Source organism: Geotrypetes seraphini, chromosome 4 (genome assembly GCF_902459505.1).
Source record: "Geotrypetes seraphini chromosome 4, aGeoSer1.1, whole genome shotgun sequence".
Lineage (NCBI taxonomy): Eukaryota > Metazoa > Chordata > Amphibia > Gymnophiona > Dermophiidae > Geotrypetes > Geotrypetes seraphini.
This window is the reverse complement of record NC_047087.1, coordinates 285,328,741-285,346,813: the sequence shown is the minus strand read 5'-3', so window position 1 is coordinate 285,346,813 and position 18,073 is coordinate 285,328,741. Positions and strand designations below refer to the sequence as shown.

At 41.8% G+C, this 18,073-nt stretch overlaps 1 protein-coding gene across 3 annotated transcripts in view; it reads right to left on the bottom strand.

Annotated features, from left to right (window-relative positions):
• The window catches only part of SLIT1 (slit guidance ligand 1), a 606,757-nt gene that overhangs the window by 198,286 nt on the left and 390,398 nt on the right, over positions 1 to 18,073 (bottom strand). For all 3 annotated transcript variants that reach the window (XM_033941251.1, XM_033941252.1, XM_033941253.1), the window contains 4 exons: positions 15,246 to 15,317; positions 6,591 to 6,662; positions 5,695 to 5,766; positions 4,153 to 4,316 (listed from right to left, as the gene is read on the bottom strand). In XM_033941251.1, coding sequence (XP_033797142.1) covers positions 4,153 to 4,316; positions 5,695 to 5,766; positions 6,591 to 6,662; positions 15,246 to 15,317 — 380 coding nt within the window. The remainder of the gene's footprint in view (positions 1 to 4,152; positions 4,317 to 5,694; positions 5,767 to 6,590; positions 6,663 to 15,245; positions 15,318 to 18,073) is intronic.

Here is an 18,073-nt window from a genome sequence, read left to right as displayed (position 1 = left end):
AACAAGATGGGCAACGCCACCCCCCCCCATCCTGATGACACTTAAGATTGGTAACGGCTCCCCTGGCACTCAAGATCGGCAACAGGCCTCTTCTTCCCCGGGCATCAACAGCACTTCAGATCGCCAAAGCTTCCCTCTGACTCGAACTGCCTGGGTGGAAACAGGAAGCTGCCTCAGAGGGGAAGCTTTGGGCTGAGCACTGCGTTGCCGATCTGATGTGTTGTTGATGCCTGGGGAAGAGGAGGCCTGTTGCTGAACTTGAGTGCCGTCGCGGGAGGGGGGAGGCCCGTTACCGATCTTGAATTGCATTGCCGGGGAGGGGGGAGACTGATGCTGATGCCACACATCGCCATTGCAGCCCAGATGCTGATGGCCCCAATCCGATCTCTCCAGCCATGTGTGGCCTGGCAGGAATTTTGGACCGGAGGTTGAAGAACAGTGTTCTAAGACCTTATACCTGCCCTGAGTTTAAGACAACAGAATGTCATTGCTTGTGGAGCCCATGTTCAAAGTTAGAAAACGGAGGATGGATTGAGACGTCCAGTTTTTACTTCCATTGCTTTCAATGGAAGTAAAACCAAGATATCATACTCCGTCCTCCTTATTTCCATTTCTTTCAGTAGAAGGACCAGGGCCTAACCATGAAAGTCCAGGTGGACTCTTTGGTTAGAAAGGGTTTTTTTTTTAACTCTCTGGAAGCTTCGGTTCATTAGAGCATATTCTGATGCTTCATCATTTAGAATTTTGATACAATCCCTTATACTGAGCCAACTTGATTACTGTAATATTGCCTATCTGGCAATTTCCCAGAAGAATATGCAGCGATTACAACTGGTGCAAAATGCGGCAGTCAAGCTAATTTTTGGGTTGAAGAAGTTCGACCATATAACTCCTTCCTACCGACTCCTGCATTGGTTGCCGATGGAGGCACATGTGAAGTTTAAGTTTGGATGTTTTTGCTTTAATGTATTATTCGGTTTAGCCCCTAAATACATAACTGACCTTTTCTCATTCTCAACCAATAGACATAAGAGAAGCTCTCACTTGAATTTTGTTTCTCCACCGGTTAGAGGATGTAATCAACATCTTTTCTCATATCAGGCAGCATTACGGGGTAAAGATCTGGAACAATTGCTAATGCTTACTACTTATGGGGAATTTAGGAAACACCTAAAAACACATCTGTTCCTGAAGTACTTAGGTAGCTGATTTGTACAATCTTATTCCACAATAACTGATCTCAAGAGCTGTTAGTCACTAGTTTTCAACTTTGTTAGTTCTACTCAATTTGTAGCATTTTTAATCATTGTAAACCACATAGAACTTCAGTGTCCTGCGGTATATTACATTACATTACATTACATTAGTGACTTCTATTCCGCCTGTACCTTGCAGTTCTAAGCGGATTACGGTGTAAGATAGCTGGACATTTCCAGGAAGTTACAATTTACAGTATAAGATTGCTGAACATTTCCAGGAAATTACTATTTACTGCGTCTTCCTTTTTCTGGAGCCATAAAGTAATCCTAGACTTGATCGATCAGTGTGCAGTGTCCTTTAACCCCCCTTCCCCCTGCTTCTCCCCTTTCCCACTCTCACCCCGCTCCTTCTTCTCCCCCACTTCCCTCCCTCCCTCCAATTGGTCTCTCTCTCGTTATCTCATACCCTCCAACCCTACCTTCTTTATTGCTTGTACCTCTGCTTAATCTCTGTTAAAGCGTTCCCACGCTCCCCTCTTCGTTGCCTGTAACTTTGTTAAAATTTTGTAAATCCGTGTGTCATCGCGGATCTTAATTAACGGATGTGAACCACTTAGAACTTATTGGGTATGGCGGTATACAAGAATAAAATTATTATTATTATTATTGTTGTGTGGCATATTGCTCTTCCTCTTTCCTCTGCCTATAGGCTGGCCTCAGCCGTGGAGCGGTTGCCTGGTTAGCTTTGTAATAGACTCTACAAATGCTCTTCAATACCTCGAACCCCATGACCAAGACACCAGAGTAGACATGATATGGGACCACCTCGATTACCCTGACTGGCATCAGTTCCTAAACTTATTCAACAAGTACACCAAATCTAACTGCCTACTTGACGCATGTCCCCCCAAAATCATGACAGTTGCCCCTCCAGAATTTAAAAAGGAACTATTCGCATGGCTAACATCCGCCCTTACAAGCGGAACATTAAACAAAAAAATGGGTCACATACTAATCACTCCAATCCCCAAAGATCGGAAAACCTCTTTAGCTCTGACATCCAATTTCAGACCCATAGCAAGCATTCCCCTCTTCACAAAGATACAGGAAGGATTGGTCAACCTTCAACTAGTAAACTACCTGGACAAATTTAACATCCTTAGTGAACACCAATCAGGATTCAGGAAAGGATACAACACTGAATCACCTTTATGATCTCTTTAGCAAGGGCAAAAGCGCACTGATCCTACAATTAGACCTCAGCAGCGCGTTCGACTTGGTAGACCATGAAATCATGCTGCTGTGCCTTGAAGTAATGGGAATCTCTGGAAAGACAAAGAAATGGTTCCAAGAATTCCTAACAAACAGATCCTACCAAGTAATCAGCAACGAAAACTACTCCAAACCATGGAAAAACCCTTCAGGCGTACCTCAAGGTTCCCCCCTATTGCCCACCCTTTTCAATATCTACATTGCCTCCTTAGGTCTCCTCCTACAAAAACTCAACTTAATACACTACATTTACGCAGACGACATATCCATTCTAATCCCCATAAATGACATCACAAAAGAAATTGTAGACAACCTCTCAAACATAATGACCGAAATTGACAAGTGGACCACTAATTTCAAACTAAAACTAAACGCAGAGAAAACAAAAGTCTTTCTGGCTAGTCCTAATGACAAAATCACGAGAACATCGATAAAAATAAACAATCACGAATACCCAATTTCCAAAAACATAAAAATACTCGGTATCACCCTAGACACTCATCTAACTATGACTGACCACACAAACTTACTGGTGAAAAAATGTTTTTACACGCTATGGAAACTAAGGACCATAAAAAAATACTTTGACCCAACGTCATTCAGGTTGCTGGTACAGGCACTGATCCTATCCATTCTTGACTACTGCAACATCATCTACCTGGGCATCCCACAAAAAACAATAAAAAAACTGAGATTAATACAAAACACCGCCGTTCGCCTAATTTTCGGACTAAGAAAAAACGATCACATCAGCCCCTACTATAAAAAACTGCATTGGCTTCCAATAGAAGCGCGAATACTATTCAAATTTGCTTGCACCTGTTTCAGGCAAGCCTGGGGACTAGCACCTTCATACCTGCAAACTCACTTCATCCTGCACAACCCCACACGAGCAACCAGAAACAATAACTTCTTTGCATACCCAAAGATTACAGGTTGCAGATACAAATCATTCCTGGACAGAACCTTTAAGTTCCAAGCAAGCAGACAGCAAGTTTGGCTGAAAAACTACATAAACGAACCCAATCTGTCTTACAGTGCCTTCCGTAAATCGATCAAAACCGCCCTATTCGCTAAATTCATTGACTAAAACTGTCCCCTTCCTCAACTGCCCCCTTCCTCACTAGGACCCTCCCTCACTAGGACTCCCCTCCCCGTAAACGCCTTTTTCTTCCTCTCAAGAAGCTCCTCATCTATTCAGATATCCTCTACTCATATGTAAGCTCTAAAGTATTCAGGTATTCATTACCCATAGAACTCCAATTAGCATGTTAGTTTCCCATTAGACTATTATATTGTATTAGACACATTGCATGGTATTGTATCTAGTCTTATTGTATTGTATTGTATTTAGACTCACTGTATTGTACTGTACTGTATTGTATTGTATTGTATGTAAACTTATTGTTTTGTATTAAGACCTTTTGTTATTCGCTGAATGTCCAGCCCTCTTACAATGTAAACCGCCTAGAAGTCGCCTGACTATGGCGGTATAGAAAAATAAAGTTATTATTATTATTATTATTACTACATCACGGAAAAGTAGAGGTAGGAAAGTGACAGGATTAGATTGTAAACCGCCTAGAACTGAAAGGTATTGGCGGGATAGAAGACGTCAATGTAATGCAATTAGAACCAGTTCACCCTCCGCAAAGAGCACTAGCAGAAAAAAGAATCTCACCTGAGCAGCTAAACTCGTGCTTCTGAATCTCTGCCACATTGATGCCATGCAGCTGCTGTGGCCCAGCGCACTGCGTGAAGAGTCCAATAGTTGGCCGCTGGCGAAGCCACTGAGAAAGCCAGGATATGTGGCAATCGCAGAACAGATTGTTGGAATGCAAACGGCTGGAAGGCAGAGAATCCAGTCACTGTTTCATGAGAGCTCCATCCAATTGTTAAATTCCCACATCCCTTATTCTCTTCTCACATATTGGTAGGGTAACCCAGATGTCCGGATTTAGCCGGACATATCCTCTTTTTAGAGGATGCGTCCAGACGGCTTTTTAAATCCCGGCACTTTGTCCGGGGTTTGAAAAGCTTCCAGCTCGGGGCCGCACCGGAAGGGCATCGCGTCACACCTGTGCATGGGCAGTTGCCCTCCCGACACAGCTATGAGCACAAGAACAGGTTGAAGGGGGCGGGGCTAGGGAGGAATAGGGCGTGACTTGGGTGGAATGGGGGCAGGGCTGGTAAGAACTGGGCGAGTCTGGAGCCATGGGTCCGGATTTTACAGTACATTTCCCCCTCCGTATTCGTGGGGGTTAGGGGCAGAGCCGGCCCGCGAATATTAAAAAACCGCGAATAATATTCGGGCTGGTTCTGCCCCTAACCCCTGCTTCCCCCCCCAGCTATTTTAAGCCCTGTAAGCCCCCCCTCTTAAGCCTTACCTGGTGGTATAGCAGGTTTTCGGGGCAGGAGCGATCTTCCCACGCTCCTGCCCCATGCAGATCGCTCACAGGAAATGGCTACCTTGAGCTCCCGTAGTCTCTCGAGCCATTTCCTGTGAGCGATCTGCATGGGGCAGGAGCGTGGGAAGATCGATCCTGCCCCAAAAACCTGCTAGACTACCAGGTAAGGCTTAAGGAAAATAGCCTGAAAAATTAAAATGGGTTTTTGGGGTTTAAAACCACAAATAACCGAATCCGCGGCTGCTGAAACCGCGGATTCGGAGGGGGAAGTGTAGTAAAATCTGGTAACCCTACTTATTGGAAAGGTGCTTTTTAGGATCCATGTCTTAAATTTTGGAAAGAAATGATTTTTACTATGCAAAAGATTTTTCAGGGGTTGAACGGAACTGAAGTGAGTCTTAACACTGTGTTATAGCAGAGGACCCTATCATGAATAAAAAAGACACCAAAAAACCCTCATGGCATACATGCATATATTATAAAGCGCTATTTGAAAAGAAAACAGAATTCTTATGTTTATTGCCGAAGTTCTCATGACTGCAGTGGGGGCAGAGAACATATTTTAAAGCACAGCAGATTTATATTGATTTGGTGAACACACAAAAAAATAAAACAACTTGGTGGGCAGAATGAGGGACTGCAAATACCAGAGTGCTTTGGGAAGTGGGTTCAAAATCAGGCCTGGACAAAAAAAAAAAGCTTCCCTCCTAGAACAGAGTAAGTTGGCGTCTCTGAAGAGGAGCAACACAAAGAAATGGTATAGCATGCTCATTCATTCCACTACAACTGACAGTAGATTAGCTCGAGTTACTTACAAAGTGCGGAGTTTGGGCATGTGGTTGAAGCTTGAGACGGGAACCGTGGTGATATTGTTGTTGTTGAGAGTTCTGTAAGAAAGAAGATCATTACACTTATATGAGCCACTAGTTCATTATGAATTACGATTGTGAATGGGTCAGGCAGATATAATTCCCTCTGCACATGACTCTTCTTATTTTTCTTTTCCTTTATAAGGCCATTAATATTTAAACTGATTAACCAATCCAAACATTATCTTCATATTCTGAAAGATTTCAAAAATAATTAAAGCATTTTTAATCAATTTTTATTATATTCTTTCTTAAATGACCCATTCCTCGTGTGCAAACCTTAAATGTTTCTTTTTTCTATATATTGTAATTCTACCCATTACCCAATTGTTCCAGTTTGTATTAATTTATAATAGAACAAAAATGATTAGTATGTATTATTTTATCTTATTTGTATTTGTCATCCCTGCCTTTTTTCTATATATTAGAAATATGTAATACGCATTGAAATGTTGGATATTGCGTAAAAATCAAAATTTATTAAACTTGAAACTTGAACTCTAACTTTATGATGAGCTGAAAATTGAAAGTTTATCTTCCAAGAATCCTTGCAAGTCTTCCAGTTTACCAGCTAGCTTTTAGTTGTCAAAACAGTTTTGGCCAGCCCAGGGTTTACTCCATTGCATGCAGGGTTTAAATTGTATACTTTATTTTTTAATGTTATCTGCTTTGATCCTGGTTTCAGGGAGTTGGTGGAATACAAGCGTCATTAACATTATTACCATCATTACCTAATGTCCTCCAGAAAAGCAGGAATACACACGTAAAAATGAGCTACAACTGGAAATGTATTGCTTTGACTTAGAATATTGGAATAGATTGTGGCATCAAATGACACTTACAGCACCTCTAAGCCTCTAAGAGCACGAAAGGCTCCATCTTCAATACAGCTGATCTGATTCTTGTCCAGTTGCCTATTACACAAAGGAGAACAGAAAGTACAAGTGGCTCATTAAAAAATCAAATATATTCTCTTATTTTGATAAACTCCATTCTAACAGCCAAAGAATATATGTTATACTGTACTAAATTAAAACACAAATCTCATAATATACAGTATATGTAGCATTGGTGCAACATAGCAGTAGAACTTTTAAGTAAAACTGTTTTTTAAACCCTGCTAAGCTAACTGTGATACTGTTCAACTGGAAACTGTTTTTGAGAAGATACTGTGGAGTTTCAATACAGAATCTTCCACACTAACCATCATCTGGGCCATTTTCCCATCATTTGTGATTTTCATTAGAGAACATCAGGACCACAAGGTTGTTTTTTGTTTTTCATTACAGTAGAATACACTTTTTCAGAATTTCTTCTAAAATGGGAATATCAGTTTTAGTATTATTTATTTTAAAAATTTCTGAGGCAGAGGTGGAGCTTACCTAAGATGGCGGCTGGACACTTGTACTGAAACTCCGTTGGAGTTTCTGGCGAAAATTTCTGTTGAAATCTTTTTTGCCTGAATGGTGAAGAGAAAATCTAAAGTCCGGGTTTTCCCGGAGGAACCTGGTGTGACAGCCAGACGCTTATGTCGAGCAAGAAACCCGAACGCAGGAACCAGAGGGATCCTCGGCTGGGAGAGGCACGCAGGCTGAATTCTCTTTTGAGGGCGCCACCTTATCTCCGGAGGAGCATCGTCCTCCGATTTGTCCAGAGGTGACAGATGGGAAGTTTGAGTTGGAGCCGGCCCGGGATGTTCTCTCTCTTACCCAGAAGAGAGCAGGGAATAACTCTGGACGGAGAAAAGAGAAGCCTGCTTTGCAATCATCTGTGTGATCAGAGAACGAGATGGAACAAGCTCCCAAAGTTTTCCTAATGCCAAAAGGGACTGCTGCAGTGGCTATAGGTACTGTTATTCAAACAGGGGTTTCTGGGCTAGAACCCAAAGACCTAAATGGAAAGTGGGAAGCAATCTCTAATTTGCAACTCTCTCTGGATACTCAAATGCAGCATCTTTCAGCATGTTACATGACGGTTTTGTCAGAGAATTTGGACTTAAAAAATAAAGTATCGCATCTGGAAAACAAGCTGGATGGACATGAGACCAGATTAAAAATGATGGAGGTTCAGGCCTCAACCTGGGTTAACGGTAGCGGGAGTCTTCATTTCAAAGTAGAAATGCTGGAGAATGTCACTAGGAGATGTAATCTTCGGATTATAAATTTTCCAAAGTTGCTTTCTATATCAGCCCATGATATGTTTAAAAAATACCTAACTGAAATTTTGAAGGTACCTGAATCCTCCTATCCACCTCTCTGAAAAATTTACTATTTGCCTAGGAGAAACAAAGCTCAAAACCCAAACCAGCAGAATTTATCTGCTGATAGTTTGGATTTATCTAATTTTCTAGAGAAGTCGGACAGTGAGGCTACATTGTTGGTACAGTTTGCGTTGGATTCAGATAGGGAATGGATGTTAAAACATTTTTTTCAAATATAAAGATGTTCCCTTTTTGTCAAACGCTGTAAGAATGTATCAGGTTATTTGGGAGCCATTGACAAGATACTGTAAAGATTGAAATTACTGCATAGAATAAATATTTTTTTTTTTTTCCTTTTCTTCATATACGTCCAGGGTGGGATGGGGGTGGGTGGGTGGGATTATTTTATGATTTCTTTTGCTTATGAACAACTGGTGGGTATAAGGGAGGGGGAGAGGGTTATTTGATGCGAGTTAGAATTTGATGATATATTAAGTGATGTTAAAGTATAAATGATTGTATTATATGTTACACTTATTGTGAGCTTTAAAAATGAATATCCTGACGTATCACGTTCTACTCGGAAGAGAAGAAAACAGTTCCTCATTTTGAGACCTCAGGCAGTGCAGTTGGGTGCAACGTTTGTCTTAAGATACCCCTGTAAGTGTGTTATGATTTACCAAGGGAATAGGTACGTTTTTTTATGAGCCTCAGCAGTTGCCAAAATTTATTGCCGTTAAGGGGCAAGGAGGAATATCAACTTCGCAAGGCCTATTACTTCTAAATAGCTCAGTGAAGGTATGTTCAGGGCCCATCCAGCCACATCTTTATTTTCCTTTTATATAAGTTTCTAATGAACTATTTCAGTCTAATTTCAGTTCCGCCTCCTTTATTGTGGACTAATTATACAAGCCGATGTAATTATTTCCACTGTTATGTATGAGAGATAACTCTTGGCATTGTATTATTTTCCCTTTTTGACTGTTAACTTTGTCAAAAGTTTAAGGGCTCCTCTTACGAAGCCGAGGCGGTAGCGGCTAGCGGTTTGGCGCGCACTATTACGCACGTTAAACCACTACCGTGCCTTCGTAAAAGGAGCCCTAAATTGATAAATATTTCAAAAATTTCTAGACCGCTTAAAACCTAAGCAGTTTACAAAGAGAGCATACATAATCATGTAAACACACATCATCAAGACAACATAATACATTGACACATTACAATGATCTAACATCCTAAAACTAGTACAAAACCAGTAAAAACTTCAGTAAAATAAGGTAGCAAAAAACTGACCTCCAGTAAAATAGGCTATCGAAATCTAACCTAGTAAAAAGCTCTCACAAACAGATGTGTTTTTAATTGCCTCTTAAAAGACATCTTGTCCTTACATAGTTTACATCAGTGTTTTTCAACCTTTTTACACCTATGGACCGGCAGAAATAAAAGAATTATTCTGTGGACCGGTATCGGTCCGTGGAGCAGGGGTTGAACAACACTGGGCTAAGTTGTGGGCCAGGCCCCGCCCATCTCTACCCAATCTCCACCCAAGACCCCGCCCCCATAATAGTACTAATTGCACCTTGCACGTCCTGTGCCTCATCTGGAAGTCTTCCCTCTGAAATTGGAACGTCAGAGAGAAGGCTTCCGGTTCAGGCACAGGATGCCCATAGGAGCCATTGCCCGTGGCTTTGTGCACTGAATCAGTGAGGAAGAGGGAGCTGGCTCGAAGATAACGCCGCATCGATCGCATCGTGGACTGGTGGTTGAAGAACTCTGTTTTGGGCCTGATGCACGTGCTGGCCCTGTGGACCAGCAGGAAATTTCTGTGGACCGGCACTGGTCCATGGACCGGTGGTTGAAGAACACTGGTTTACATAGCCTCAAACATCCTGGCAGAGCATTCCAATCCAGAGGACCCGCCACCGAACTGGCTGTTGCTTGTGTCTTCTTGTAATGGGTTTCCCCAAGCACCCCTATTGATAGCTTCATGGCAGATTCAGATCTTAGCATTCCAGATGGTATATAATGTTTCAATATTTGCTTTAAATACCATGGTGCTACCCCCATAGATAGTTTTGAACGGGTTCCTTCGTATCTGATTTATTTACATATTTTTGGAGCACTAATATTTTTGGAGCACTAATATTTTTGGAGTTTCTTATTTTGCGGTTTATAAGTTATTTTATCATTAGAAGGTTTTATATCATGGGGTTTTAGAACCATTACTCATTTGATTTCTCTCTCGCTCTGGCTATTTATAGGACCTGGTTTTATTTTCCTTCAGCAAATGCATGTCGTTACAAAAAATCTTTGGATAGGACCTTAGCATTCCAAGCAGGATTAATGAATTCATGTTTGAATCATCTTGTTTCTCCATTTCTTACTTACTATCAATTTCGAAAAGATCTTAAAACTCACTTATTTAAACAATATAATCTACATTACTGATTTTCATATTGTCATGTAGTTATAATGTACTTTTAATCTTTTTGTCTATACTTATTTTAGTTTATATTGTGTTTTCCTTATTCATTAGTTTTAATGCTTGTATTAATTATTTAGAATTTTATTATGTATGATATTATATTGTATGCTGAGTAAACCGCTATGAACTGCTGGTTAGGTGGTATATAAAAAGAAAATTATTATTATATTATTATTAAGTATCAGGTCTGATTCTTTCATTTAGAACAGTGACTATGCTGTACAACATGTCTCAGCAGAAGCAAAATATAGGCCTCCTTTTATTAAGCTGTGTTAGGGGTTTTGGTTTTTTTAAAAAAATTGCAGTTAAAGCTCCGACGCTCATAGGAATTCTTTGAGCGTCGGAGCTTTTACCGCAGCGGCCTGCGATAAGAAACCCTAACACAGATTGGTAAAAGGGGGCCATATTTATTTTTTATTACAAATTATGAAAACGCCAGAGCAAATTAATGCTCCGGATGATTAAACACCTTAGTGCAGAAAGGAGAGAATGAGGAACACAAGTTATGACACTATAAGAACATAAGAACATAAGAAATGGCTTCGCCGGATCAGACCCTAGGTCCATCCAGTCCGGTGACCTGCACCCGCGGAGGCCAAGCCAGGTGTTCCCTGTTGAGAAACCTTGTTTACTCGTATCCCTCAATGTGATTTGCGAGAAGGTGTGCATCCAACTTGCCCTTGAATCCCGGAATGGTGGTCTCCATCACGACCTCCTCCGGGAGTGCGTTCCAAGCGTCCACCACTCGTTGTGCGAAGCAGAATTTCCTGATATTTGTCCTGGGCCTGGTGCCCCTCAGCTTCAATCCATGACCTCTTGTCCGAGTCACATTGGACAATGTGAATAACGATGTTTCTTGCTCTATTTTGTCGAATCCTTTTAATATTTTAAAAGTCTCTATCATGTCCCCTCGCAGTCTTCTCTTCTCGAGGGTGAACAATCCCAGTTTTCCGAGGCGTTCTTGATATAGCTCAAGTTCTTGATATAGCAGAACAACAGTGAATAATACAGTTGGGATGCATTCCTCTGCCTCCTCTGCCGTGTATTCCTGGCGTTTCCACACTCAAACTGCAGAGCTGGAGTCCACATTATTCTTCATCTGTTCGGACTTGGACTGTAATTATGGACAAGGTAGATACTTTGCCTTAAGTTTACTGGGGGTGCAGGGGAATCTGGGGGATTGGTGCTGTGGGGATGACTTCCTGAAGGAACAGAGGTTGTCCGTATGGGTTGTGTCAGTTTACTGTCGAGGAGTGGGAGGTGTGGAGTTCAATTGGAGGGGATATCCATTTCTTTTGTATTGTGATTTGTTCTTGCTCTTGTGTGACTTATGTTTGCAATATTGCTCTGTTTTGCTCCTGTTTTTGGAGTTTATTTGTGCGTTGATATCCACATTTTTTGCTTGTATAACTTTTCTGTCTCAAAATTCTAATAAAATATTTCAAATATAAAAACAAAACAAACAAAAAAAAAACAACAACTGGCACAAATGCTCCTGTGTGCTCACTCATTAAAGCATCACTAATATAGAACAGACTGATTCAATGAGTTGAAATAATGAGGGTAAAGCTCAAACCAGACTTCTATACCTTGCTGAATGGACTGACAGCAATGACGCTCTAATAAGCTGGATGTGGTGCTGCGGAGCCACATATCAGGCCAATGGCCACAAGTCCTAGAAGTTTCCAAATGTAATCTATATTTGATATACCAACCATCGGCGAGTATCTGATCGGTTTACAGGGTAAAATTACAATGTAAATTACAACATTAAAATTAAAATATAATTCTAATTTTTTAAAAAGTCATTTACTAAGTACCGTGTTTCCCCGAAAATAACACAGTGTCATATTCATTTGGGGGCCCAAAAAAGGCAGAGTGAAATCCCCGATGGACAAAGCTAAGCAGCCTGTTTAGAGTGCTGCCGGCCCGACATTGCTTCGGTTGAAGGTAGGCCTCGCTCGCAGTCGGCGGGGGGGGGGGGGGGGGGTCAGCAGAGGTTCGGCTGTGCAAATCCCAATCGCACCGCTCTATTTCTGAACAAAATTCACTAATAAAAGCAAAAATGAAAAACAAATCTATATTGCAAAACATTTTGAGCATCATGATGAATTAATATTCTTCTGGACCCATCTTGTAATGCTTTTGTGATGCCATATGAACAACATTTCTAAAATGCTGACTTTTGCCAAAACTAATCATAAAATTCTAAACACAGAATGAAACCAACAATGGACAGAATTTACCGGACAGGGAGAGAAAAGGGGTAGGGGACCTTCTGAACCTATAGAAGCCTTCTATTACCTCATTTTATAGACTTTAAACTGATGCTTCACCATCTGTTATGTGTTCTTATTAGCACTGTGAAGAAGGTCATAATTCATGAAAAAGTCAAATATTTCTGATTTACAGTTAATTCAAAGCAGCTCACATCTGTTACCATGTTTCCTAGACAAGTCAAGGGGAAGTCTGAGATCCCATGACTGGAAATTCCTTAACACAATATTCCCCCTCAGTTTATAAGGGGATGCCTGAATCTAAGTGTCTTTTGTGTGCTTACATTGATGGAATTTATGTGTGTAAGTTTGCAGTTACTGGTGTGCGAATGACAGCAATGCACCTAATCATTATTCTATACTTATGTGCTAGAATGGCACCTTGACTGCGGTGTGCAATTCTGGTCGCCATCTCTCAAAAAAGATATAGCGTAATTAGAAAAGATACAGAGAAGGGCGATGAAAATTATAGAAGGGGTGGGACGATGTCCCTATGAGGGAAGGCTAAAGCGGCTAGGACTCTTCAGCCTCGAGAAGAGACAGCTCAGGGCAGATATGATAGAGGTCTATATATTACTGAGTGGAGTGGAGCTGGTAGATGTGAGTTGCTTGTTTATTCTTTCCAAAAACACTAGGGGGGCACATAATGAAGCTACTAAGTAGCAGATTTAAAACAAACCAGAGAAAATATTTCTTCACTGAGAATGTAATTAAACTCTGGAATTCATTGCCAGAGAATGAAGTGAAAGCGGTTAGCTTAGCAGGGTTTAAAAAAAGGTTTGGATAACTTCCTAAAAGATAAGTCCATAAGCCATTATTAAGAAGCACTTGGGGAAATCCACTGCTTATTCCTAGGATAAGCAGCACAAAACATATTCTACTCTTTGGAATCTTGCCAGGTAATTGTGACCTGGGTTAGCCACTATTGGAACCAGGATACTGGGCTTGATGGACCTGCGGACTGTCCCAGTGTAGCAGCTCTTATGTTCTTATGTATTCAGAGGAATATTCACAAGGCATGGGCAGGCCACCAGTGGGCCTGCCATTTACGCATGTCAGCTCTACTGCTCATGTAAATGTTAGCACGTAAATGTGTCATTTGCATGCCAAACTAACAGTATTAAGTATTTAGGCCAAGTCATAGAGCTGTCACACATGTTGGCTCCTACATTTAGGGGTGAAATACCAGATCATGTGTGTGCCACCTATCTTTCTTACATGGCCAACAGCAATTTTTCTGTAGCCTCTGGCTTCCCAGAAAAAAGACCTCTTCTGTATTAGAGAATGACACGGTGAAAAAATTGGTCCCTGTCACCGCCCCGTCCCCGTCTCACCATCCTCTGCACCGCCCCGTCACCGCCATTCCCTTCACCGCCCCGTCACCGCCACTGCCACCCCATTCACCGCCACTGCAACCCCATTCACCGCCCCGTCACCGTCACCGCTGCATACATAAAAGCCTCAAACGGGTACGATTTTATATACTTTTCTTTATTTATGTATAAAGGAAACATTCTTTAAAACTTTAAATAGACTGATATAAATTCTCAAAACTGACACATTTTTATCACTAAATTTAAAATATTTATTTTTCATACAATTTTTCAATCACTAATCTTCCACCACCCCTGGGGCTAGCAATGCACAGACATAAAACTACACAGTCTTACATGCAAAGGGGTTGGAAATAAAATAATCTTATTCGCTTTGCACTCTGATTAAAAAAAAAGAACCAGCTCAGTGCTGCAAGAGTAGCCCAGCCAGACTTCAGCACGGAGCTGGTTTTTTTTTTTTCACACAAACAGTCCTACTAGAAACCTCTAATGTGGCTTAGTAAAAGAGACCCTAAAAGCAAATAATCTCACCTGCATCAGAGCAAATGAAAATTTCAGCATGAGAATGTGTATGCTATTGGAAAGAGTAGCTCAGCCAGACCTCAGCACGGAGCTGGTTTTTTTTTTTTTACACAAACATTCCTTTCCTTACCTCAGCTTGTAACCGACGAAGTTTTCAGGTTTTCAAGAAGCTGCGAAATCCAAATCCTCTGCTCGGCTCCGAAATCACAATCGCTACTGCTGCACTACAAGCCATTAAATATCATGTGCGGCAGTAGCGATTGGTCCCCTACTTTGATCTGACAAATGAGGAGCCAGTATATTGGGGGGCGGAGTCAATGCGGCAACGTGCAAGTTGGATCGAGAGTTGGAGGAGACAGACAACATGGCGGAGACATCAAACACCCGGTCACGAACACGGTGAAACACAGGTAAATAGCGGTTCCTAGAAGGGGGTACATTGGCCTGCGGGGACAAATCTTTTCACCGTTTTTGCGGGCGGTGAAAACTTTTGTCCCCGTGTCTGCGGCGATTTGGCTTTGGAGTCTCCATAACCCGCAACCAAACCGCAGCCACGCCGCGGCTCCCTGCGGGGATCACTCCCCGTGTCATTCTCTATTCTGTATCAATGATCTGGCAACCATTCTCATATCACCTTCCTCATACAAGAGGACAGTAATCTTTATGCACAAGTTACTCACAGGTTTTTGAGATCGGTAGCACCCCGGAAAGCTTTTCTTGGGATTGCCTGGATGAAGTTCTCGCTAAGGTCCCTGCATAAACACAAAATGTTAAAAAGAGTGCTTTATAAAACCAAAAAGAAGTCCCCAAATAATTCCACAGTAAGAGGGAGACAACCAAAAGCAACGGAGAACTCTGGAAACAGTGATCTCAATGACCAGATTCATTGCCCAACATTAAAAAATCTTCGCATATAAAGAAGCTGCACATGTACACTTCTTACTGTGTACTTATTGGATATATTAAGCATATGCACCTTCTTTATTTGCGAAGATTTTTTTAATGCTGGACAATAAACCTGGCCACCGAGATCACCGTTTCCACAGTTCTCCTTTGCTTTTGCTTTATAAAACCACCACAAAGTAAAAAAATACTAAATAAATAAGTACATAAGTAAATAAGTACATGAATAATTCAACTCTTTCACTTCCCATGGAGCTCGTGATTCAATGCATTGTGCCAATAAACAAATTATCAGCATTATGTTACGCAAGAGCTTTTAAGACCATGGCAGACACTTTGTCTGACGTGACTTCTGAAGAATCGAGACTTGCATAGCCTTTTAAATTATTGTGCAACATTCATTTTGGAAAATTCTTATACTGGTTCAGTCATACTGTGCTTTTCAATCCTCTCCTGGAGGCACAAAGAGCTCTTTTGAAATTACCACAGTGAATATGCATGAGACATACCACATCTGCATATACAGAGTAACATACCGCAGTAAATGACGCCAAATAAAGATCTGAACGGTCCATCCAGTCTGCCCATAAGTTATACCCATTAAAAATATATGATTAGATTAATTTGTCTCTTCTTTGATATTTCGGTGTCAGGTCAAAAGCGCGCCGGGACAAAGGCGCGCCCAGACAATTGAGCACAGCGCGCGCTGCTGCGCCGCTCTAAATTACTGTTTTTTGCGCTCCGACGGGGGAGCGTGGGGGGAACCCCCCCACTTTACTTAATAGAGATCGCGCCGCATTGTGGGGGCGTTGTGGGGGGTTGTAACCCCCCACATTTTACTGAAAACTGAACTTTTTCCCTGTTTTTAGGGAAAAAGTTCAGTTTACAGTAAAATGTGGAGGGTTACAACCCCCCAAACCCCCCATAACGCCGGCGCGATGTCTAAGTAAACTGGGGGGTTCCCCAACAAAAACCCCCGTCGGAGCCCCTAAAAACTGTAATTTAGAGCGGCGCGGCGCTGCGCGCTGCACTCAATTGTCGGCGCGTGCTTTTGTCTTTCGCGCCGTTGTCTATGAACCGATATTTCTGGGCCTTAGACTGGAAAGTCTGGTATTGTCCTAGGTTCCAAATGCTGAAGTTTCCGTCCAAGCTCTCTCCAGCCTATCCAACCATCCCGTTGTTTGCAGGATATCTACCGTAAAGTCTGGCCTGTAACATCCTCATGTTCCAAATTAGTGGAGTTCCCACTGATGCCCATCGCAGCCCATCCTACGCCAAATCACCACATACGGGGCACAGATCGTGCAAGTCTGTACAATACCAGCCTTTTAGTTCTTTAATTTTGCATCCTTTGTTTTCTAATTAGAGACCCTCTATTTTTATCCCACGCTTTTTCATTGTGATAATCCTGAAAACTCAGCTGGTTGGGTGTGCCACCAGAAGATGGTTGATAAGCAATGCAATAATACATAGACAGCACAACCTAAAAAGGATTAAATTATCTCCAGCACCAGTAAGGATGCTAAAAATTCACTTCTGTTGAAACCAGAAGTCTGCAATATCTCTTCATCTTTCTGTTCCTTGGATGCACTTTTTCAAATATCTAGCCATTTCAAACAAAATGTTTAGACCCGCTCAGAATGAACTGTCAAAGAGCAGTGCTATAAAACCATCTGTGCAGCACTGATGCTGTATGTACACCACTTTACCGATGTTTGGACACTCCTAGTGCAGTGTTAGTTCAGACTGTCATAAATATTGAAAATGGAAGGCAGTAAATCAGGGCACGGACTGATGAGATTCTCTGCCGCGCACAGACTCCAGTTTGCTCTGCATGTGGCCAATCATGGAGGAGTAAATATGTCATGGACAGTAAATCATGGAGTACTGGAGAAGCTCACGGGCACTCTTTCTGCTAGGTGCCGAAGGGACAACACTCTCTAGTGACAGGCTGGGTCTGTTCCACTTTAGCTCTCAGTGAAATGGAGAACAGATTCAAATGCACGACCGAAAGCAACGCTTACAAAGCCCCCAATGCACTTGACAGGTATGGAAAATGATCTCCAGTGTTCTAAGTCATCAAGGGATCTTTAAGGGCTAGTCTTGCTTAGGGTGCTGGTCTTTGACCAGAGGGCCGCCACGTGAGGGACTGCTGGGCATGATGGACCACTGGTCTGACCCAGCAGCGGCAGTTCTTATGTTCATCCTTGCTGCACGCTGTTAGTTATGAGAAGATAGACGGAAGGATCAGCCTCAAATGAGTATTCTATCTCCCTGATCCAATAAAGATGCATGCTTAGCCTACTGATTTGAATGTACATGTTATAGAACAGTGGTAGCCGCCTGCATAACTTAATTTAATAATGAGTTGTTAATTAATGTTAACAAGCAATAACTGAGTATAATGGCACTAATTAGCAGTTACACAACTGCCATTAGTCACTATTCTGCAAAATGGGCTTGCAAAATTCATAGTTTCAGCATCTCTCTCCCTTGGCCATTTTCTGTCCTCCCCCACCCTCCCTCCCCATCCCTTCTCTACAGGTCTAGCACTGCCCCCTCACCTCTCTCGTTCCCTCGTGGGCCTGTAATTTTTATGTCAATC